The sequence below is a fragment of the Heptranchias perlo genome, chromosome 13, assembly GCF_035084215.1.
Source record: "Heptranchias perlo isolate sHepPer1 chromosome 13, sHepPer1.hap1, whole genome shotgun sequence".
NCBI lineage: Eukaryota > Metazoa > Chordata > Chondrichthyes > Hexanchiformes > Hexanchidae > Heptranchias > Heptranchias perlo.
In genome coordinates, this window is record NC_090337.1 from 18,887,900 (window position 1) to 18,910,058 (window position 22,159).

Below are 22,159 nucleotides of genomic sequence, written 5' to 3' on the forward strand. Positions count from 1 at the left end.
CTAGTCAAGCAACAGCCTGACATAGCCATACTCACAGAATCATACCTTTCAGCCAACGTCCCAGACTCTTCTATCACCATCCCTGGGTAAGTCCTGTCCCACCGGCAGGACAGACCCACCAGAGGTGACGGTACAGTGATACACAGTCAGGAGGGAGTGGCCCTGGAAGTCCTCAACATTGACTCTGGACCCCATGAAATCTCATGGCATCAGGTCAAACATGCGCAAGGAAACCTCCTGTTGATTACCACCTACCGCACTCCCTCAGCTGATGAATCAGTCCTCCTCCATGTTGAACACCACTTGGAGGAAGCACTGAAGGTAGCAAGGGCACAGAATATACTCTGGGTAGGGGACTTCAATGTCCATCACCAAGAGTGGCTTAGTAGCACCACTACTGACCGAGCTGGCCGAATCCTGAAGGACATAGCTGCCAGACTGGGCCTGCGGCAGGTGGTGAGCAAACCAACACGAGGGAAAAACTTACTTGACCTCGTCCTCACCAATCTACCTGTCACAAATGCATCTGTCCATGACAGTATTGGTAGGAGTGACCACCACACAGTCCTCATGGAGACGAAGTTCCGTCTTCGCACTGAGGACACCATCCAACGTGTTGTGTGGCACTACCACCGCTGTGGGCCATCAGCAGCAGCAGAATTATATTCCAGCACAATCTGTAACCTCATGGCCCAGCATATTCCTCACTCTACCATTACCAACAAGCCAGGGGATCAACCCTGGTTCAATGAGGAGTGTAGAAGAGCATGCCAGGAGCAGCACCAGGCGTACCTAAAAATGAGGTGCCAACCTGGTGAAGCTACAACTCAGGACTACATACATGCGAAACAGCGGAAGCAACATGCTATCCGCAGAGCTAAGCGATTCCACAACCAACGGATCAGATCAAAGCTTAGCAGTCCTGCCACATCCAGTCATGAATGGTGGTGGACAATTAGACAGCTACATGGAGGAGGAGGCTCTGCAAACATCCCTATCCTCAATGATGGCAGAGTCCAGCACGTGAGTGCAAAAGACAAGGCTGAATTGTTTGCAACCATCTTCAGCCAGAAGTGCCGAATGGATGATCCATCTCGGCCTCTCCCGATATCCCCACCATCACAGAAGCCAGTCTTCAGCCAATTCGATTCACTCCACGTGATATCATGAAACGGCTGAGTGCACTGAATACAGCAAAGGCTATGGGCCCCGACAACATCCCGGCTGTAGTGCTGAAGACTTGTGCTCCAGAACTAGCTGCGCCTCTAGCCAAGCTGTTCCAGTACAGCTACAACACTGGCATCTACCCGACAATGTGGAAAATTGCCCAGGTATGTCCTGTCCACAAAAAGCAAGACAAATCTAATCCGGACAATTACCGCCCCATCAGTCTACTCTCAATCATCAGCAAAGTGATGGAAGGTGTCATCGACAGTGCTATCAAGCGGCACTTACTCACCAATAACCTGCTCACCGATGCTCAGTTTGGGTTCCGCCAGGACCACTCAGCTCCAGACCTCATTACAGACTTGGTCCAAACATGGATGAAAGAGCTGAATTCCAGAGGTGAGGTGAGAGTGGCTGGAGCCATACCTAGCACAAAGGAAGATGGTAGTGGCTGTTGGAGGCCAATCATCTTAGCCCCGGGGCATTGCTGCAGGAGTTCCTCAGGGCAGTGTCCTAGGCCCAACAATCTTCAGCTGCTTCATCAATGACCTTCCCGCCATCATAAGCTCAGAAATGGGGATGTTCACTGACAATTGCACAGTGTTCAGTTCCATTCGCAACCCCTCAAATAATGAAGCAGTCCGAGCCCGCACGCAGCAAGACCTGGACAACATCCAGGCTTGGGCTGATAAGTGGCAAGTAGCATTCGCGCCGGACAAGTGCCAGGCAATGACCATCTCCAACAAGAGAGAGTCTAACCATCTCCCCTTGACATTCAACGGCATTACTATCGCCGAATCCTCCACCATCAACATCCTGGGGGTCACCATTGACCAGAAACTTAACTGGACCAGCCATATAAATACTGTGGCTACAAGAGCAGGTCAGAGGCTGGGTATTCTGTGGCGAGTGATGCACCTCCTGACTCCCTAAAGTCTTTCCACCATCTAAAAGGCACAAGTCAGGAGTGTGATGGAATATTCTCCACTTGCTTGGATGAGTGCAGCTCCAACAACATTCAAGAAGCTCGACACCATCCAGAACAAAGCAACCCGCTTGATTGGCACCCCATCCACCACCCTAAACATTCACTCCCTTCACCACTGGCGCACAGTGACCGCAGTGTGTACCATCCACAGGATGCACTGCAGCAACTCGCCAAGGCTTCTACGACAGCACCTCCCAATCCCACGACCTCTACCACCTAGAAGGACAAGAGCAGCAGGTACATGGGAACAACACCACCTGCACGTTCCCTTCCAAGTCACACACCATCCCGACTTGTAAATATATCGTCGTTCCTTCATCATCGCTGGGTCAAAATCCTGGAACTCCCTTCCTAACAGCACTGAGAGAACCTTCACCACACGGACTGCAGCGGTTCAAGAAGGCGGCTCACCACCACCTTCTCAAGGGCAATTAGGGATGGGCAATAAATGCCGGCCTCGCCAGCGACGCCCACATCCCATGAACGAATAATAAGAAATGATAGTGACCTATCATTCTGCCTTTTGTTTGTGGAAGTTCAAACCTAACAACAACAACAACTTGCATTTATATAGTGCCTTTAACCGAAGGCGCTCCACAGGAGTGTTATCTGAGCCACATAAGGAGATATTAAGATAGGTGACCAAAAGCTTGGTCAAAGAGGTAGGTTTTAAGGAGAATCTTAAAGAAGGAGAAAGAGGTAGAGAGGTGGAGAGGTTTAGAGACGGAATTCCAGAGCTTAGGGCCTAGGCAGCTGAAGGCACGGCCGCCAATGGTGGAGTGATTAAAATCGGGGATGCACAAGAGGCAAGAACTGGAGGAGCGCAGAGATCTCAGAGGGTTGTAGGGCTGGAGGAGGTTACAGAGATAGGGAGGGGCGAAGCTGTGGAGGGATTTGAGAATAAGGATGAGAGTTTTAAAATTGAGGCATTCATGGACCGGGAGCCAATGTAGGTTAGTGAGCTCAGGGTTGATAGGTGAACGGGACATGGTACGAGTTCGGATACGGGCAGCAGAGTTTTGGATGAGCTCAAGTTTATGGAGTGTGGAAGATGGGAGGCCAGCCAGCAGAAAATTGGAATAGTCCTGTCTAGAGGTAACAAAGGCATGGATGAGGGCTTTAGCAGCAGATGAGCTGAGGCGGGGCAGAGATGGGCGATGTTACAGAGGTGGAAGTAGACGGTCTTGGCGATGGAGCGGATATGTGGTCGGAAGCTCATCCCATAGTCAAATAGGACACCTAGGTTGCGAACGGTCTGGGTTCAGCATCAGACAGTGGCCAGGGAGAGGGATGGAGTCAGTGGCTAGGGAATGGAGTTTGTGGCTGGGCCCAAAGACAATGGCTTCGGTCTTTCCAATAATTAGTTGGAAGTCCTGCACCCGGGATAAGGCAGGCGGGCAGCAAGACCTCTAAGTGATCCTTACGGCAGTAGCTGTAACTCATTTAAGGCCAGGACAATCAGTTACAGTGAGCCCTATCTCCACTTGGAGCACCAATGCAGCAAGTTTTTGAACTTCCATAGTGCTTCCCCCATTAGTTCCCAAGGGAAGTCCTGTGCCTGATCGCTGTTAGGCAGATGTAGGGACATTCTTCTTCCCGTTGTGGGAACAAACAGAATCACACCTAAAAACAGGAGGTAGAGCTACTTGAATTGCTTCCGGTAATACCGCTGACAACTGTCTTGGATATTGCTAAACACTGCAAGGGTGTTCCAGTATGCTGATGTGATAACCAAACCCTTTTGTACTCTCTCCAGGATATCAATAATAAGAACATAAAAAGCATGAGGTAAGGCCATTTGTCCATCTTCTACAGATCACACACACCTACCCTATCACTGACCCTATTCAATCTCCGAAGGGAAAGTTATGTATAAATATTCCTTGATCCCCAAAGGTAATTGAGCTAAACTCTAGAATATCCTTTCACCCCATATCGGTTCTGTTCAATCCAAGGCTTCTGCCCTCCCGAGATCTTTAAGGGTGTCCAGCAGTCCTTGAACAGTGTTGGCGCTGGATATCCCAAGGCCCGTGGCCTTGTGCGCTCTAAACCACATCAGGCACTGTACACCAGGAGCACTGTGCTAATATTTAAATGAGCTGACCCTGTACTATAGCACAAGTACAGATCAATTCATTGCAGGCACAGTCTGTGCTTAAAAAGCAGTGGGCCTATACTGTGCTGGGACTGCATTATCAGTTCCTATTAGCCTACTTCTCTGTAATATGCAACCTCTACAATCCCACTGTCCTTAGTTCATAGTTTCTATACTCCCATTGCTCTTCAGCAGTGTATATAATCATCCAATTTCTAAATGCATAACCTCTATTATCACACTATTTGCCAGTGTGAATGTAGCCTCATTTATCCTACTGGTCACCACAGTGGAGTCTATATAATCCCATTGCTCTCCGGCATGCATATGGCTTCTATAACCCCACTGTACCCACCATATATGTAACTCCTATAATCCCACTTTTTTTCACGGTGCGTAACCTTCATAATCTCTATGGGTCTATTTCCACGGGTGTTCTCCCACTTGTCTGTCATAACTTTGGCGGAAGAGTTGCAGAAGAACCTGGGGTTCCACCGACGTTATGGCTGATGAGCAGAACAAGGAAATTCACCCTGCCATTGTTCTGCACTGCATACCTCTTTACATAAAGCAACAGACTTTGGTATTCATTAAATCCGATGATTTGAGCTGATTAGAGAGAACCAACATGGATTTGTAAAGGGCAGGTCATGTCTAACAAACCTAATTGAATTTCTTGAGGAAGTAACTAAAGTAGTAGATAGGGGAATGTCTATGGATGTAGTTTATATGGACTTCCAGAAGGCATTCGATAAGTTTCCACACAAGAGACTGTTAGTTAAAATTAAAGGTCATTCAAGTGAAGGCAAATTATTGACCTGGTTAGGAGATTGGTTAGGCGGTAGAAGTCAGACAGTAGAGATGATGGGTATGTACTTCAATTGGAAGGAAGTGACTAGTGGTGCCCCACAAGGTTCTGTGTTGGGGCTTCAACTATTCACTATATTTATTAATGACTTAGATAACACAATAGAGAGCTATATATCTAAGTTTACCGATGACACAAAGATTGGCGGCATACTAAGTAGTGTAGATGGGAGCATAAAATTATAAAGAGACACTGATAAAGTAAGTGGGCAAAACTGTGGCAGATGGATTTCAACACAGGTAAGTGTGAAGTCATCATTTTGGACCAAAAAAGGATAGATCCGAGTATTTTTTAAATGGTGGAAAGCTAGGAACAGTGGAGGTCCAAACAGATTTAGGGGTCTATTTTCACAGATCACAAAAATGCAGTAGTTCGGTACAAAAAGTAATCAAAAAGGCTAATGGAATGTTAGCCTTTATAACTAGAGGGCTAGAATATAATGGGGAGGAAGTTTTGCTACAGCTACACAAAGCCCTCTGGAATACTGTGTACAGTTCTGGGCACCGCACCTTAGAAAGAATATATTGGCCTTGGAAGGAGTGCAGTACAGATTCACCAGAATGTTATCAGGGCTCCAAGGGTTAAATTATGAGGAAAGATTACATAAACTAGGCTTGTATTCCCTGTAATATAAAAGGTTAAGGGGAGACTTGATTGAGGTTTTTAGGATTTTGAAAGGAATTGATAGGGTAGATAGAGAGAAACTTTTTCCGCTGGTGGGGGAGTCTAGGACAAGGGAACATAATCTTAAAATCAGAGCCAGGCCATTCAGGAGTGAAGTTAGGAAACACTTCTTCACGCAAAGGGCTATAGAAGTGTAGAACTCTCTCCCACAAAAAGCAGTAGATGCTCACTCAATTAATAATTTTAAATCTGAGATTGATAGATTTTTGTTAGCCAAGGGTATTAAGGGATCTGGAGCCAAGGGGGGTGGATGGAGTTAGGCAAAGATCAGCTATGATCTCATTGAGTGGCGGAACAGGCTCGAGGGGCTGAATAGCCTACTTCTGTTCCTATGGATCAGTGTATCACATGTCCTGTCACTCTTTGAGCTATAGGAGTTGAATTTCCGCAGGGGTTCTCACGATTGTCCACCGTGACTTCAGTGGAAGATCCTCTGGGTTTTCCATAGATCTTCTGCTAAAATTACAGCGGCTGACTGGGAGAACCCCAGTGGAAATTAATGACAATAGTTTTATTTGATGTAGAGAACAGAACTATCAGGGACTGGATTGGCTTTGTCAACTCAGTTTTACTTGCAAATTTTTAGCACATGGTTATTACAAAAATGTTGCATAAAAACATCTTTTCCAAGAAGTCGGAGCTTGTACACGAGAATATGAAATTATCAGCAATACCCACACCCCAATAATACCTCAGCAATTTCAAAATGCTCTTCAATCACTTCATTAATACTATATTAGCCCAAGAATAGTTGATGATTATGGTACCATGTTTGCCTTTTTTAATATATTTTTAAAAGAATTTTAAACTGCTTAAAATCACACCTTCAAAACCGCTTTCAGGTTAAAAAAAAACTAGTGGAACACACCTCTAATTTGTGTTCCAACAAAACTATTACATTAATGTTTTAAATACAAATATTGAGACTTGTTTGAGGAAAGCGTAACATCAGACTGTTAATAAATTGACATCAATCCACCATAGCAATTACTGTTTATAGATTAAAATTTGTACCCTATCGTAGGTTTTTATTTCAGCATAATATAGTCAAATATTTAATTTGCTAACGGCTTAATCGAGTATGGAAGAGAAGGAATCCATTGGAGACCTACAGCCAAAGGGTGTTAAACAACAGGGTAATAAAATGATTCTGTATTCTTGGCTGAGCATACATCAAATCAACTGGGAGAAACTGGTTGGCACTATTAGCTGTTAGTTGGTGCCAGATGGTATTAATCTTTAGTGAGTGCCATCAGGGGACAATAGACATCAGCATCCGACATAGAAGGGGAATAACACAGGCGCTGTTGCACCACAAGTGGGGGGTTCCCGCTCTCCTGCTATAGCTTCGACAGAAGATTGGCAGATACTCCGGAGCAATGGAGTAGTTATTTACATGCTTCTCCAGGGTTTCTGTTAATCTTCCACGGAAGTTTTGCTGGGAGATTGGGAGAACCCCCGTGGAAATTATTGGTGACTACCTTCAAAAATAATAAATTTAACTCAAGTATTACTATTAAGAAAATTGCAATTTTAAGGCAATGAAATAAACTTTTGGACAGATACAAACGGAGTGTCCTGGTGCAGCTCCCATTCACACTAATACACAGTTGCACACTCTTATTGCATTCTTGACATGGGACATGATAAGTAGAAGCATTCGAACAAGGTGCATGATCATAAAATTATGTGTACTTTGAACATTCTTCTGGCAGTTCACGGTAAAGGTCAGAGGTGTGTAGCAATTAGTAGGTTTGCCATATAATGACTATGGCAAACGGGTGGTATTGGTGATATATGCGAGTGTGTGTCTGCATTTAAATGAAGGCAGACCTACCATTTTCTCACTATTAAAAATGCAAAATATAACTTGTTTTAATAAAGGTGTATATTTTGTTAGAGTATTATTTCAGCTTTTCAGGTCTCCAAGAAAATGGCATGTCTCTAAAAAAAAACTTCCTATTCAGGCACAGGTTTGTTACTCTAGCCTCAGTTTCCAATGCAACTGGTTCCTAAACTATAATCCACAAGGTCCTGGGTGACACAATGATTTCTTCTCCGTAACCTAGGTTTGGATGTAACGCAGGGCTCCAAGTGAAACTAGTTTGGGTACACTCAATTCAGTTTCAAATGGGTTGAGGGCCACTGGCCATTACTTAATATAATTCACCACCAATTGAAAGTCTCATTCATACAGGCTACAGGGGTGAGAAATAAAAATATCTCACTGGTGCAGTAGTGGGTGCTGTACAATGGATTTTGTTTGAGGCATATTTTAGAGCAGTGCAATGGAGGCTTATTCTGCATTGGCCAAGATACATCTCAACAAGGAGAGCTTAGTGTTGGAAGAAATGAAAAAAAAACCTTGCATTCCCAGCACTGAAATTCCTCACCCTGATGACCATAAAAAAAATCATACCTCCTTCCATAAAATAAAACATGATCTCAGTTTGTTGATATTCAGGTGGTGAGATATAGGACTAATGATTGATTGTGTAATGTCGGTAAGTCTAGGCTAAATCTAAAAATAAAGAGTAAAGCGTGCTGAGTCAAGGTGTAGGCATCAGAGTATTTTAAGAAAGCTGCATTTACTTCATTGCTGTATAAGTCAGACATAACCACAGAATCTAATTGGAGCAAAATTTATTGCTGGTAACGTGCACTTTATTCTGTGCTACTGGACTAATATTATTCAAAAGGTTATTAATATCTGAAAACTGGAAAAGGCAATACAATGCCATATGTTGATTAAAATGGCAGATATATTTATGTCTTGTATATTTATACACTTATAAAGGTTTCTGAGACATGAAACACAACAATACATTTTGTAAAATAATAATTACTATGTAAAATATAGGCTGACGGTAGACATGCTTAGTAATCATTAGTTGCTATCTAGGCCCAAGTTGAAATTTGTACTTTTACAAAATCGCCAGCAAGTGTGTTCTTCAGTAATGTTTGTCTGAATAACTGAACTATGCATGTGTTAAAGTGTATATAAAAGAATAGATTAATTTCATTACAGCATTCTCGCATAAATACCTTGAATTTAGTATCAAGTTAACCATAAATCTTTTGATCCAACAAAAAGTACTGAGAAACCACAGCCTACGCTTTCCAATTGTAATGTTTATGGGAATCCATTTAAAATTGGTATTACAATCGGAAAAGTTAGGCCAATATATTTGAATCAATCTTTTTGAAGTCAATGGAAAAGAAAATTGGGTGAGCGAAAGGCGACAGAGAGTAGGGATAATAGGTAGGTACTCACATTGGCAGGATGTGACTAGTGGAGTTCCGCAGGGATCTGTCTTGGGGCCTCAATTATTCACAATATTTATTAACAACTTAGATGAAGGCATAGAAAGTCTCATATCTAAGTTTGCTGATGACACAAGGATTGGTGACATTGTAAGCAGTGTAGATGAAAACATAAAATTACAAAGGGATATTGATAGATTAGGTGAATGGGCAAAACTGTGGCAAATGGAATTCAATGTAGGCAAATGCGAGGTCATCCACTTTGGACCAAAAAAGGATAGAACAGGGTACTTTCTAAATGGTAAAAAGTTAAAAACAGTGGATGTCCAAAGGGACTTACTTAGGGGTTCAGGTACATAGATCATTGAAGTGTCATGAACAGGTGCAGAAAATAATCAATAAGGCCAATGGAATGCTGGCCTTTATATCTAGAGGACTAGAGTACAAGGGGGCAGAAGTTATACTGCAGTTATACAAAACCCTGGTTAGACCGCACCTGAAGTACGGTGAGCAGTTCTGGGCACTGCACCTTTGGAAGGACGTATTGGCCTTGGAGGGAGTGCAGCGTCGGTTTACTAGAATGATCCCCGGACTTCAAGGCTTAAGTTATGAGGAGAGATTACACAAATTGGGGTTGTATTCTCTGGAATTTCGAAGGTTAAGGGGTGATCTGATTGAAGTTTTAAGGTATTAAGGGGAACAGATAGGGTGGATAGAGAGAAACTATTTCCGCTGGTTGGGGATTCTAGTACTAGGGGGCACAGTCTAAAAATTAGAGTCAGACCTTTCAGGAGTGAAATTAGAAAACACTTCTACACACAAAGGGTGGTAGAAGTTTGCAACTCTCTTCTGCAAACGGCAATTGATACTAGCTCAATTGCTAATTTTAAATCTGAGATAGATAGCTTTTTGGCAACCAAAGGTATTAAGGGATATGGGCCAAAGGCAGGTATATGGAGTTAGATCACAGATCAGCCATGATCTTATCAAATGGCGGAGTGGGCTCGAGGGGCTGAATGGCCTACTCCTGTTCCTATGTTCCTATGTTCCTAGGTGTAAAACGGGCGGCTGATTCGATATCACCCTTTTTTGACCCGGTGATAACATTTAAAATTACCCCCAATATCTCCAATGTTTTGTAGAAAAGATATACTATTTTCTACATGTAGCTTCAGTGTGCACATTACTGTGTATAAAAGACATAAGATAATGCCCTGAATAACTACCATAATATACAGGTAACCTTGGCATGAAATGCTCTCTGTTCTATAAAGTCAATGCCCTCAATTCAGTCTATTGTGTTCGGGTCAGATATCTAGATTAAGTACACATTATTAAATAAATGCTATCTCTACATTGTACTCATGGCTCAGAGATATCTTGTGGTCTCATAAATTCAGAAAAAGATTTGTTGTAATCATCAGATGACTGAAAATGAATAGCATGTGAAACTCCATCAAAGTCCTACACTAGTTTTATTGTGGTGTGGAGATCAGTGGAGTCCTTCCCTTACATAAGGAACCTAATTTGACACAACACAGCATCTTTATTATAAGATGTTTACAATATTTATCATTGAAGAAGGAAAGTGGCAGAGGCTTTGCAAAGCTCCGAATGCAAAGGCTTGATAACAGCACCACCACTTTAAATGACTACTAATTACTTTGTTGATGTGAATGTTTTTATAAATGTTACTAACATCAGTGAAGTGTCAGGTTTATTGGTTATATTTGCTACAGTACAATCAGCACCGTGGAATAATAACATTCAATTATCTTCATTGCAATATTAACACATTTCAATACACAATTAGGAACAGCAACATTTTATCCTTTTGAGTCCACATTTACTTTGTACAGACTTGACAGCGACTGATTATGGATCGTAATTCTCCTGCTTTTAGTGTTTGTGGTCTGGGTTTCCTGCAGCATAAATATAAAGAATTCCTTTATACTCAGTGAATTAGTACTGTAATTATGCTCAGTAAATGGGTTAAGAATCATGATATGACTTAAACGAAGAGTTCCTCGGTTAATAGAGACATTAATCTAGTGTTTGCACGCCTTTAGAGGAAAGCACCGTCTAGACTACCTGTACTAGAAAGGGTCTGTAATGAAGATATCCATTTAATACCCTAGGTATATTACAAAAGCACTTCCAGTGGAATTGGCTTCTAATACATGCCAGTACCTTAAGCCAAACCTACCCAGTATATACTACAGTGAAATTTGGCAATAACAGGTAACTACTTGCTTGTTATTCCTGCATACTCATTCAGTGCAAAATTATCTGTGGCCAGTCTAAAGCAATGGATGTGTTCTCTGTGTCACTGGCAGCACCAAGTAGGATTTTGTTCCAGTGACCTCGAAGGAACGGCTGATATATGTCCAAGTCAGGATGGTGTGTGACTTGGAGGGGAACGTGCAGGTGGTGGTGTTCCCATGCACCTGCTGCCCTTGTCCTTCTAGACGATAGATGTCGCGGGTTTGGGAGGTGCTGTTGAAGAAGCCTTGCTGAGTTGCTGCAGTGCATCTTGTAGCTGGTACACGCTGCAGCCACGATACACCAGTGGTGGAGGGAGTGAATGTTTAAGGTGGTGTATTCCATCACACTCCTGCCTTGTGCCTTGTAGATGGTGGAAAGACTTTGAGGAGTCAGGAGGTGAGTCACTTGCTGCAGAATACCCAGCCTCTGACCTGCTCTTGTAGCCATAATATTTATGTGGCTGGTCTAGTTAAGTTTCTGGTCAATGGTGACCCCAGGATGTTAATGGTGGAGGATTTGACGATGGTAATGCCGTTGAATGTCAAGGGGAGGTGATTGGACTCTCTCTTGTTGGAGATGGTCATTGCCTGGCACTTGTGTGGCGCGAATGTTACTTGCCACTTATCAGCCCAAGCCTGGATGTTGTCCAGGTCTTGCTGCTTGCAGGCACGGACTGCTTCATTATCTGAGGGGTTGCAAATGGAACTGAACACTGTGCAGTCATCAGCAAACATCCCCACTTCTGACCTTATGATGGAGGGAAGGTCATTGATGAAACAGATGAAGATGGTTGGGCCTAGGACACTGCCCTGCAGCGATGTCCTGGGGCTGCGATGATTGGCCTCCAACAAACTTAACTTTCTGTGGCGAGTTTAGTTCGCATGTATCACGCAAATACAGCAACTTCACGCCAGTCAATGCATTTCAATGGTGAGGCAGACAGCGCAATGCTGTTTATGCAAAGCTGATGGCGGAGCGGAGCAATTTGAACAGCAACTTTTGGATATTTGAGTTTAACTGCGCATCTGCCCCTCTCCTGAAGTTGCTATAGCATTTGTGCATAAACAACAGTGAGCACCATTAGCCTCACCATTATTTTGGCAGCAAAATCTGGGCCAATATATCTGTGCGAGCGGATTGCCAGTTCGTAGCCTTCCATGGGCGGGGAAGTGGGGTGTTGGGGGGGGTGCAGGAGGGGGCGGTCACTGTTCCATCTAATGAACTAACCAGACAGAAATGAAAACAGTCCTTAAGGTGAATCAGCTCTCTATAATTTGAATTTGTGTTTGTTCCAGCCCATCAGTTCAACCACCAAACATCTATTTTAAACACCTCCGGGTCTGGGTCAAATCACATTGCAATGGGTTTTTGCTTTCGCCATTGGCTCCTGATCTGACGCTATGCTAGCTGTGGCATATTCTAGTTATTTTCCCAGCAAATTGTGGCGTGAAAATTTGCTACTGGAGGATTGGGGAGCACAACGGTCCAACTTAAGGCGTTTGTCGCCAATATTACTGTTGCAGCGACTTTGTCTACTCTGAATCGAAGTTCATTAACAGATTGTTATTGTAAACAATAATGCATCACAATATGTTTAGCCTTGTGCAGTTAATCAATTGTTTTGAGATGGTTTGCATCTGATATAACTACACTTACTGATCCTAGCAATCCCAAAATAATTAAACAGTAAGTCTTATTTCAGACTAGGTGAGAACCAGATTAAATTTTATAAGTACCAGTTACTCATGGATATTTTCGTAAAACTTAATGGGAGTGAAATTCGATTTTGACAGGGGCGCAAAATGGGTGGTAGTGGATCGGCTACCTGTTATACCTCCAGCCTGATTTTCCTTTCCATTCTACCGACTGATTTGCGCCCTGATTGAAGTCGAATTTCAGCCCCAATGTAGTTTTTTTTCTGCCATAAATATTTCTTATTTCTTTATGTTCAAGTATAGGTTTTCAAACTGGGGTTCTTGAGGAGATCCCCGAGTCATCAGATTTTGGGGCCAGGCATCCATAGTGTCATGAGAATTCTATAGTCCACATTTTTTCTACTTATTTACTTAGTAGCCTATTATTTCTGTTGCTGTACATGAGTAAAAAAAACATTTTCTGCAGTGATAGGAATGTTTACTTAGTTGAATGTTTCTTAAAAGCTAGCACAGGGAGTCCCTGGATGAGTGTCAATACTTGCATAGAGTCCCCAAAGTGTTTCAATATTTTCAAGAGGTCTCTTATAAAGAAACGTTTGGAAACCACTGTGGAAAAAGCCCAGATTTTCTTAACATAGTTGTTGGTAGGACTGTAAATATTACAGTTTTAAACCCAAAACATGCCGATAAAAAGTAATGGGGATGAAATCCATCTTGGGCGGTCGTACAGAACAGGCGAAAGCGAATCAGCCACCATTTTACACTTGCCTGGATGAGTGCAGCTCCAACAACACTCAAGAAGCTCGACACCATCCAAGATAAAGCAGCCCGCTTGATTGGCACCCCATCCACCACCCTAAACATTCACTCCCTTCACCACCGGCGCACAGTGGCTGCAGTGTGCACCATCCACAGGATGCACTGCAGCAACTCGCCAAGGCTTCTTCGACAGCACCTCCCAAACCCGCGACCTCTACCACCTAGAAGGACAAGAGCAGCAGGCGCATGGGAACAACGCCACCTGCACGTTCCCCTCCAAGTCACACACCATCCCGACTTGGAAATATATCGCCGTTCCTTCATTGTCGCTGGGTCAAAATCCTGGAACTCCCTTCCTAACAGCACTGTGGGAGAACCTTCACCACACGGACTGCAGCGGTTCAAGAAGGCAGCTCACCACCACCTTCTCGAGGGCAATTAGGGATGGGCAATAAATGCTGGCCTCGCCAGCGACGCCCACATCCCGTGAACGAATAAAAAAAAAAAATTCCGCCCGAGTTTCTTTTTCAATGGAAATGAAAATCAGGTGTGAGGTAAGACGTGTTGCCAATTTGCTATCGCCTGTTCTGCCTCACCACCCAAAATGGATTTCACCCTCAGTGATTCTTAAAAAATGTTCTAAGAGTGGAACAAAATATTAAATGGTACCTCTAATTTTAAATAGTGATACAAGATATAAAATATTGGACTGAAGAAATTGGTCTACTGTCTCTTAATGGGAGTCAATCAGCTGCTATATCCAGCACATTATCATTTGTTCACATTATAATCTGGTTCGCAAAGAATCTCCATTCACCTACAGAAGTGATAAATCCATGGAAAGTAATATGATGTTTAAATTTGGGATCTCACACATGCAAGGAGCAGAGAATAAATTATGTTCACACATAGTAACCACCCTAAAACCTTCTGAGGTGCAGTGTTTATACCTGAACATTTTTGAGGGATCCAATGTCGCCAGCCAAAAACTGTATGCATTTACATAATAGTTGCATGTTCCTCTCCCATGGCATTCAATAAAGGGAGCAACACGAAATTCTTCTAAACATGAGCCGGGTGAAGCCAATGCTTGGCCTGATCCCTCTGCTCCTGAGCTTCTGTGCTGAGGTGGAGGGAGAAAAAAAATACACTTTTGTATAAAAAAAATCACTAAAGTACAGATGAGAGAAATTAGTTTCAGAATAGGATGCAGCAGAGGAGGCAGCTGTTTCAGTAAATTGGAAAATAGAAGAGAGAGCTAAGCTGCTGCCCTGCATCTCCGCATGGCTAGCTCCACCGTGACGTTGTGGAGGGAAGGACGTTAGCTACCCCACCCTCCCCTGGCCTATTGACCACAGGAGATGTAAAGCTCAGTGAGACATGTATGAGGTGGAAGATTGAAATATTTCAGGCATTCAGAAAAGGATAAAAAAGGAAGTACAAAATTGGCAAACCCAGGAACTCCCACATTGCTTTCTCTGACTTACTTTGAGAGTAGGTGACCACTGTGATCTTATAATGCATAGGCAAATAGATGGAAAGATTCCAAGAAAAGGGAGTGGTGATTGCACAGGGAATGAGTAGATGGAAGGGTTGGTCAATATGGGTCAAATGAAAAACTTAGGTTACAGAGGGTTAAACTGCATCACCAGCATGGACTGTGGGCAGTTACGCAGACCCAACTCAGGCAAACATATTTGCACTGCCATTTTGACCTCTGACCCAACTCTCACTTTTCTCATATCCTGCATCTCAACACGTTTCCACTGTTACTATTTCCATCTTCCTCATTTCCCCCAGTATACCCATTAATCTTCCTCACCAACATTACCTTCTTCAGATTACTCTTCTCATTAATGTTCTCATGGTGGTTCATATGGGTCAAAGCCCTAGATCAAGTTCCAGTCTCTATTTTGGATTGATCTTCTCTATAGGAAGTAGGGCAGATCAAAGGAGTCATGGCCCAGTTTGATATCCAGTTTATTTTGCATTGGAACAAGATAGTATTTGATTTTGGATATGTTTCCTTTAATTGGGAGGCGGGGCTGGGGAGGGGGGAACCACACCCCTTATCCTCAAATGGACACCCAATTATTGTGGAACCATATCTTGCTTGAGCCATTTCCTTGAAAAGAGGATTGGAGAAAAGGGAAGAAAACCAGGGAAAAAACACAATTGGGAGATAGTGTAGTAGCAGAGCATTTACATGCAATAAGTGGTGGCATACAGTTTAGTCCTCTATACCACTGAATTCCTGATCTCAGCCCCACTACTGTCGGGAGATGCTGCATGGAGGCCAGGCATATTCCACTGGAGAACAAGCTGAAGAATCCGTGGAGCAGTTTTATCAGCTGCTCGCTTGGCCATCGGTTTTGCATGGTGCAGCAAGTCTAGGATTTCTTGGAGAAAATATAGAGCGATTTTATAACATCACAAAATAAAAATTACCAGGAAAAGTGATGGAGACTTCTGGAAGTCAAAGAATTGACATGTGCTTGTGGAGCAAACACTGATATTCCAAAGATACTGGGTAGCTTTCATTAATACTTTCCTAATCATTTTATATTTAGAACTAGGGAACTTCTCATTACCAAGTATCCTATTAGAAATCTTATCACTCATGGTAACAGTTTAATAATGATCAGAACTGGTACTCAATGCAGTTTCAGAGATTGGGATCGTCAGACAGTGCATAAGAAGACCTGAAGTTATTGGGCTGAGCCTTGCTCATTCCCATCACATTTTCTTCATCTCCCCCCATACTGAGCTTACCCAAATATAAATAAAAGAGCACTCATACAGCTGTCCTGATTGTAAATTATTAATAATAGCTTGACCAAACTTTAGTCTGAATCCCTTTCCCTAACATGGATTACCATGGTTATCATAACAATCCTTCATGTCCATACCATTACAAAGGAATAGCCAATCCACAAGGAATTCCACCCCGTCGGGCATGGTGGGATCTGAACAGTTTGACTGTGCACAGCTAAGACCATTGCAGGACTTTCACAGACAACACACCTGTAATGAGACATAACTACTGTTAGCACAAACTTTTGAAATATGTATACCGTCTACTCCTCTTAATTCAATGTTACTTAATTTAAATTGCCTGAGATTCAATTTATTTCGCACTGAATTCTTTACCTTTATTTTCATTTCTTAATTCAAATTATTGGGCAATTCAATTTTTTTAGTGTGAAAAATGACTTTGAATTAGCAGTAGACTGTACTAATTACAGTATCAATATTAAAAAAATTGAAAATTCAAATATATTAAAGCAGGCAACAATGATCTTTTTCTAAGAAAAAATGTCCTCTCCTTAAAGAATTTTTAATTTTTTGGTCATCGAGATGAAGGACATTATTGGGAAATGGAACATTTTTCCATGTGTCCCATCCAATACCGAGCCTGATCCTGTCCTCATCCTACATTTCTACATGGGAATTTCCAGTAGGGATCACTGGGTTGTGACCAGGAGTGGGAATACTGGCTAATTCTCCCCCCCCCACAACCCCCAATGTGGGGTACTAAGCCTAATTCTAGAACCCCTATCCATGCTCTGTTCAACTAACTCAGTGTGCACAGGGATTGAACTTGGGACTTTTCTGGTCCGTATGGCTCAGCTATTCACTGGGTGATTTGATAAACCAGGGGTGTATTTTAATCTCTCAATTTCAGATGACATCCATAAATTCCTTGAGAGCTGTACACAGACTGATAACTGAAGGCACTACCTGCTTATAAATGGCTGCAGTTCTTGCCCACTGATTGGAGCCATATCCATAGGCATTTGTTTTGAAGTCGACAGCCAATAAGAATAGTCATTTCTTGATGCATAATTACAGACATCATTAACATCACAGAATAAAAATGGCATGACGCTGAATCTTGGCAAGCAACTGCCAGCAGCCCCTGAAAACCACAGAAACATAGGAAGTAAATTAAACAATGAAATGTAAAAACTGAAATACATGTTAATCACATGGAAATACTACTGAGCCTGTAGCTCAGGCGGATTGCGATCCATACAACTTGTTGCACCGTGTACTATATTACGTAAGCATTGCTCTCAGTTGCCAAGTGGGACAGTGGCTTTCTTTAAGGTCGAATGGGATTATGGCATTGCTGTCAAAAAGTGAATGGAACATAAGCACTGCTGTCAAATGCCACATGGAATTCCCAAGTCCATGGCTTGGTCTCAAGGTTGAGGATTTTGCCTCTCCCCTCATTATACAGGAAGAAAATCTCAGCTTTGTATGCAAATATAAACATTTCAGTGATCTTCACTGCAGCACAAATATTTAGTTTTTCTCTCTCTTGCTTTTACTTGGATGCAGTAATATCAGACATTACTTTCCTTGAGGCCCTTAAATACATTAAAACTGAATTGCAGCAATCATGTTTTAAACACATTTAAAAATCTAACATAAATTTGTTCAGGACTGAGAGTAACATACCTAAATCTTGTCCATACGCACGTTTGTTGCCTTGCACGAAGAGGAGAGAGTAGCCAATGTACAGCTGTTTAGTGTTGCCTGGGCACAAAGGTATCTCTATAGTTTGACTATGTCGTGTAAAGATAAAACCTTGGATATCTGTTCTTGATGGTCCAGGGGGTCCCCAGTCTCCTTGCTTTCCCTGGGGACCTAGAAACCCCTTTGGTCCTAATTTAAAAAAATAACATTTGTTCTATTTGCGATAAGCAGACAAATTATTAGTGAGGTTCTTGCGTCTTTTTCGGAATGTGCTTTTACTTTCTCCTTACGTAAGCAACCCGATCACATTCTTCTGCCAATATCAATGTATAACCAGCCTGCAGGAGGTACGCAGAAGTAGTTTAGGAAATGGACTCTCCAATTGATTTTTTGGGAAAGCTGTTAGTTTCGACGTATGCCTCCTTATCAAGGGAGTGGTGAGCATATGGAGACTCATTGGCATGAATCTGTGTCCTGCCACTTTGTGGCACAGTATATTACAGCTTCAGCGCACTTTATTGCAGCATTGCCAGATACTCTCAGCATTTAAACAAAGGAACTTTTAGATAATAATATGTAGAGTTAATTAGATTACTGAGAGAATGAGGGGGTGGATTTTTAACTCTCTCCGCCTGACAGAAACGGAGCAGTAACGGAATTAAAATCTAGGTGGTCGACTTATCCGCTCCACTGCCATATCTCCCGGAGCCTTCCGCTGGGCGGCCCAGGCAAATCAAGGTCTTATGATGTACACAAGAACCCAATGCAATTTTAATGTCCCGCTGGATGGAGCATGGTATGGACAATCCATTCAGTAAAACGTAGGGAAGATGTTTCTACTTGTCGGGGAGTCTAAAACTAGGAGCCATAAATATAAGATAATAACTAATAAATCCAATAAGGAATTTGGGAGAAACTTCTTTACTCAGAGAGTGATGAGAATATGGAACTCGCTACCACATGGAGTAGCTGAGGCGATTAGCATAGATGCATTCAAGGGGAAGCTAGGTAAGTACATGAGGGAGAAAGCAATAGAAGGATATGCTGATGGGGTGAGATGAAGTAAGGTGGGAGGAGGCTCGTGTGGAGCATGAACACTGGCTTAGATCTGTTGGGCCGAATGGCCTGTTTCAGTATTGTAAATTTCTATGTAAAGCCTGGTGGCCAAAAGGAAGAGGTCCTAAAAGGTAAGTGCTATTTTTGTGGGACCAGGAGGAGCAGGAGTGCTCCTCTGTACTCTACAAATAATGGGCCGTTGCTGGCCCAGGCCCCCCATTCCGGTATCGCACCATCCTCCATTTAGAAGATTAAGGGGTGATTTGATTGAAGTTTTCAAGATATTAAGGGAAATTGATAGGGTAGATAGAGAGAAACTATTTCCACTGGTTAGGGAGTCTAGGACTAGGGCACAGGATTAGAGCCAGGACTTTCAGGAGTGAAGTTAGGAAACACTTCTACACGCTAAGGGTGGTAGAAGTTTGGAACTCTCTTCCGCAAACAGCAGTTGATGTTAGTTCATTTTAAATCTAAGATTGATAGATTTTGGTTAACCAAAGGTATTAAGGGATATGGGGCTAAGGCATATGGAGTTAAGTCACAGATCAACCATGATCATCTTGAATGGTGGAATAGGCTTGAGGGGCTAAACAGTCTACCCCTGTTTCTATCTTCCTATGTTCCTATGTTCCCATGACCTACCTTTCTGCTGGCCGGGTCAGCCTCCCAATTAAAGTAAAGTGCCACTGTTTTGATTGAAGAGTATTTGGCAAAAATATGTGTGCTTGTTTACAAACAAGTGATGGCATAAGTTGTTTTAAATTATATCTTTGTGTCAAGTGCATGTAATGCTATATGGATAAAAACACACATGCCTCCTCTAACTGTCCTCCCTCCCCAATTAATAATAAAGACCAGCAAGAGTGCATCATAGAATTATTTGAAACTGCTGTCTCATTTACCTTGCTGTCCAGGAAATCCTGGGGAGCCCTTTCGTCCTGAACGCCCTAAACCTCCAGGAAGCCCATTACGACCAAGGAGACCAGGTGGACCTGGTTTTCCTGTGTGTAAAAAAAGAAATTAAATGTATCATATTACAACAATATCAACTTGCTTTATATAGTGCTTTTAATGTAGGAGAACATCCCAAAGTGTTTCACCAAAGCGTAATCAGACAAAAATTGACACTGAGCCAAAGAAGGAGATATTCTGAGGGATGCCTGAAAACTTGGTTAAAGAAGTAGGTTTTGAAGAGGGTCTTAAAAGTGGAGAGAGAAATGGAGAGCTGGAGAGGTTTAGGGAGGGAATTCCAGAGCTTAGGGCCTGGGGACGTGAAGGCACAGTCACCAATGGCAGGGCGGAGGGAGTGGGGGACGTGCAAGAGGCCAGAGGTGGAACATGGAGTTCACGGAGTGTTGTAGGGTTGGGGAGGAATACAGAGACAAGAAGGGGCGAAGCCATAAAGGGATATGAGGCTTTGGGGGACCAGGAGCCAATATAGGTTAGCGAGCATAGGGGTAATGGGTATAGGAGTTAGCACATGCACAAATACCGAACGCTGGAAGCATGTAAAGTAAAGAGAAAATGGATACAATCAGTGTGCAACGCTGATTTAAAGTGATAGACAGCATTTTGGGTCTTAACACTCAACTCAACGCACAGTCTTAACCCCGACCATCTGAACGTGTCTTAGAATGCCTGGAGAACCCCCACCAGCGCTATTTAAAGGCACCATGCAGGATTTATAGATTAGTGGCTGAATTATTGCTTCCGGCTGCCGAGACATTTGTATCTGTTTTTGGAGGTCTCCTATACTTGAATACTAGGACGCGGGGACATAGCCTAACATTTAGAGCCAGGACGTGCAGGAGTGAAGTTAGGAAAGGCTTCTACATGCAAAAGGTGGGAGAAGTTTGGAACGCTCTTCTGCAGATGGCATTTGATGCTAGCTCAATTGTGAATTCTAAATCTGAGATTGATCGATTTCTGTGAAACAAGGGTATTAAGGGATATGGGGCTAAGGCGGGTATATGGAGTTAGGTCACACGTCCAGCATGATCTCAGTGAATGGCAGAACAGGCTCGAGGGGCTAAATGCCACTGCCACTTGCTGCCTCCTGTTATGCGCCACCTTCTCCTGCAAGAAAGTGGGATGTGTGTCTGGGTGTTGTGCCTGTCATGGTTGAATAGCTGCCAGTGTGTGTAGCCTGTGAGTTGTGGGTGTGTGGCTTGCAACAGTAGTAATGTGTAAGGGTGAGAGGAAGCATCTGATTGGAAGAATTGAGTACTGATGGAAAGAGTTTGTTGGTATGTGGGTGTAGTGCGTGGTGCAGTTGGTAGGAGACACCACTTGACAGTCGACCTCACTCACCTTGACCACTCATGTCAAAGCATTGAACTTCTTCCTGCACTGCATCCATGTTCATGATGCTGTGCGACTGGCATTGACTTCCTCCCCCACTGCCTCCCACTGCCTTTTGGATATATGCCTGGAGGGCCTCTGGGATCTTCCCCCCCCCACCTCTGCGGATATAGGATGTCCCTCCTTCTGTCCACCTCTTGCACCAAGGCCTCTAGTGCATCAGCTGAGAACCTTGGTGCACGCACTCACGCAGGCCTGGTACCAACTCAGATCGGCAGATTGGTGAGGTCTGGCATGCAGATTGGAGGATTTAATAGTACGCAACTTTATTCAATGTTTTAACATGACTCATCAGTTTGTAAACATAGGGATGGGAGCTGCATCTGTGTTTTGCATGTGTGATGTTTGATCTCCGTTAAGAGTCTGTGCAGACAGCAGACGATTATTTTTAGCAAATAACAGGTACCAGCTACCTTTAAGAGATTTTTAAGAGACAGCCTGCCTTTAAGAGATTGGGGCTCCCCCCTGCTGGTGGAAAGTGCGAATTGCATTGAATCCTCCTGTCAACGATGATT

At 43.1% G+C, this 22,159-nt stretch overlaps 1 protein-coding gene across 1 annotated transcript in view; it reads right to left on the reverse strand.

The window, feature by feature from the left end:
- Positions 1 to 10,766: 10,766 nt before the first annotated feature.
- LOC137331357 (collagen alpha-5(IV) chain-like) overlaps positions 10,767 to 22,159 on the reverse strand; it is a 195,496-nt gene continuing 184,103 nt past the window's right edge. Inside the window, exons 47-52 of the mRNA XM_067995103.1 lie at positions 20,186 to 20,284; positions 18,210 to 18,416; positions 17,487 to 17,664; positions 16,655 to 16,769; positions 14,696 to 14,868; positions 10,767 to 10,988 (exon numbers count right to left, since the gene is read on the reverse strand). Coding sequence (XP_067851204.1) covers positions 10,913 to 10,988; positions 14,696 to 14,868; positions 16,655 to 16,769; positions 17,487 to 17,664; positions 18,210 to 18,416; positions 20,186 to 20,284 — 848 coding nt within the window. The 3' untranslated portion in view covers positions 10,767 to 10,912. The remainder of the gene's footprint in view (positions 10,989 to 14,695; positions 14,869 to 16,654; positions 16,770 to 17,486; positions 17,665 to 18,209; positions 18,417 to 20,185; positions 20,285 to 22,159) is intronic.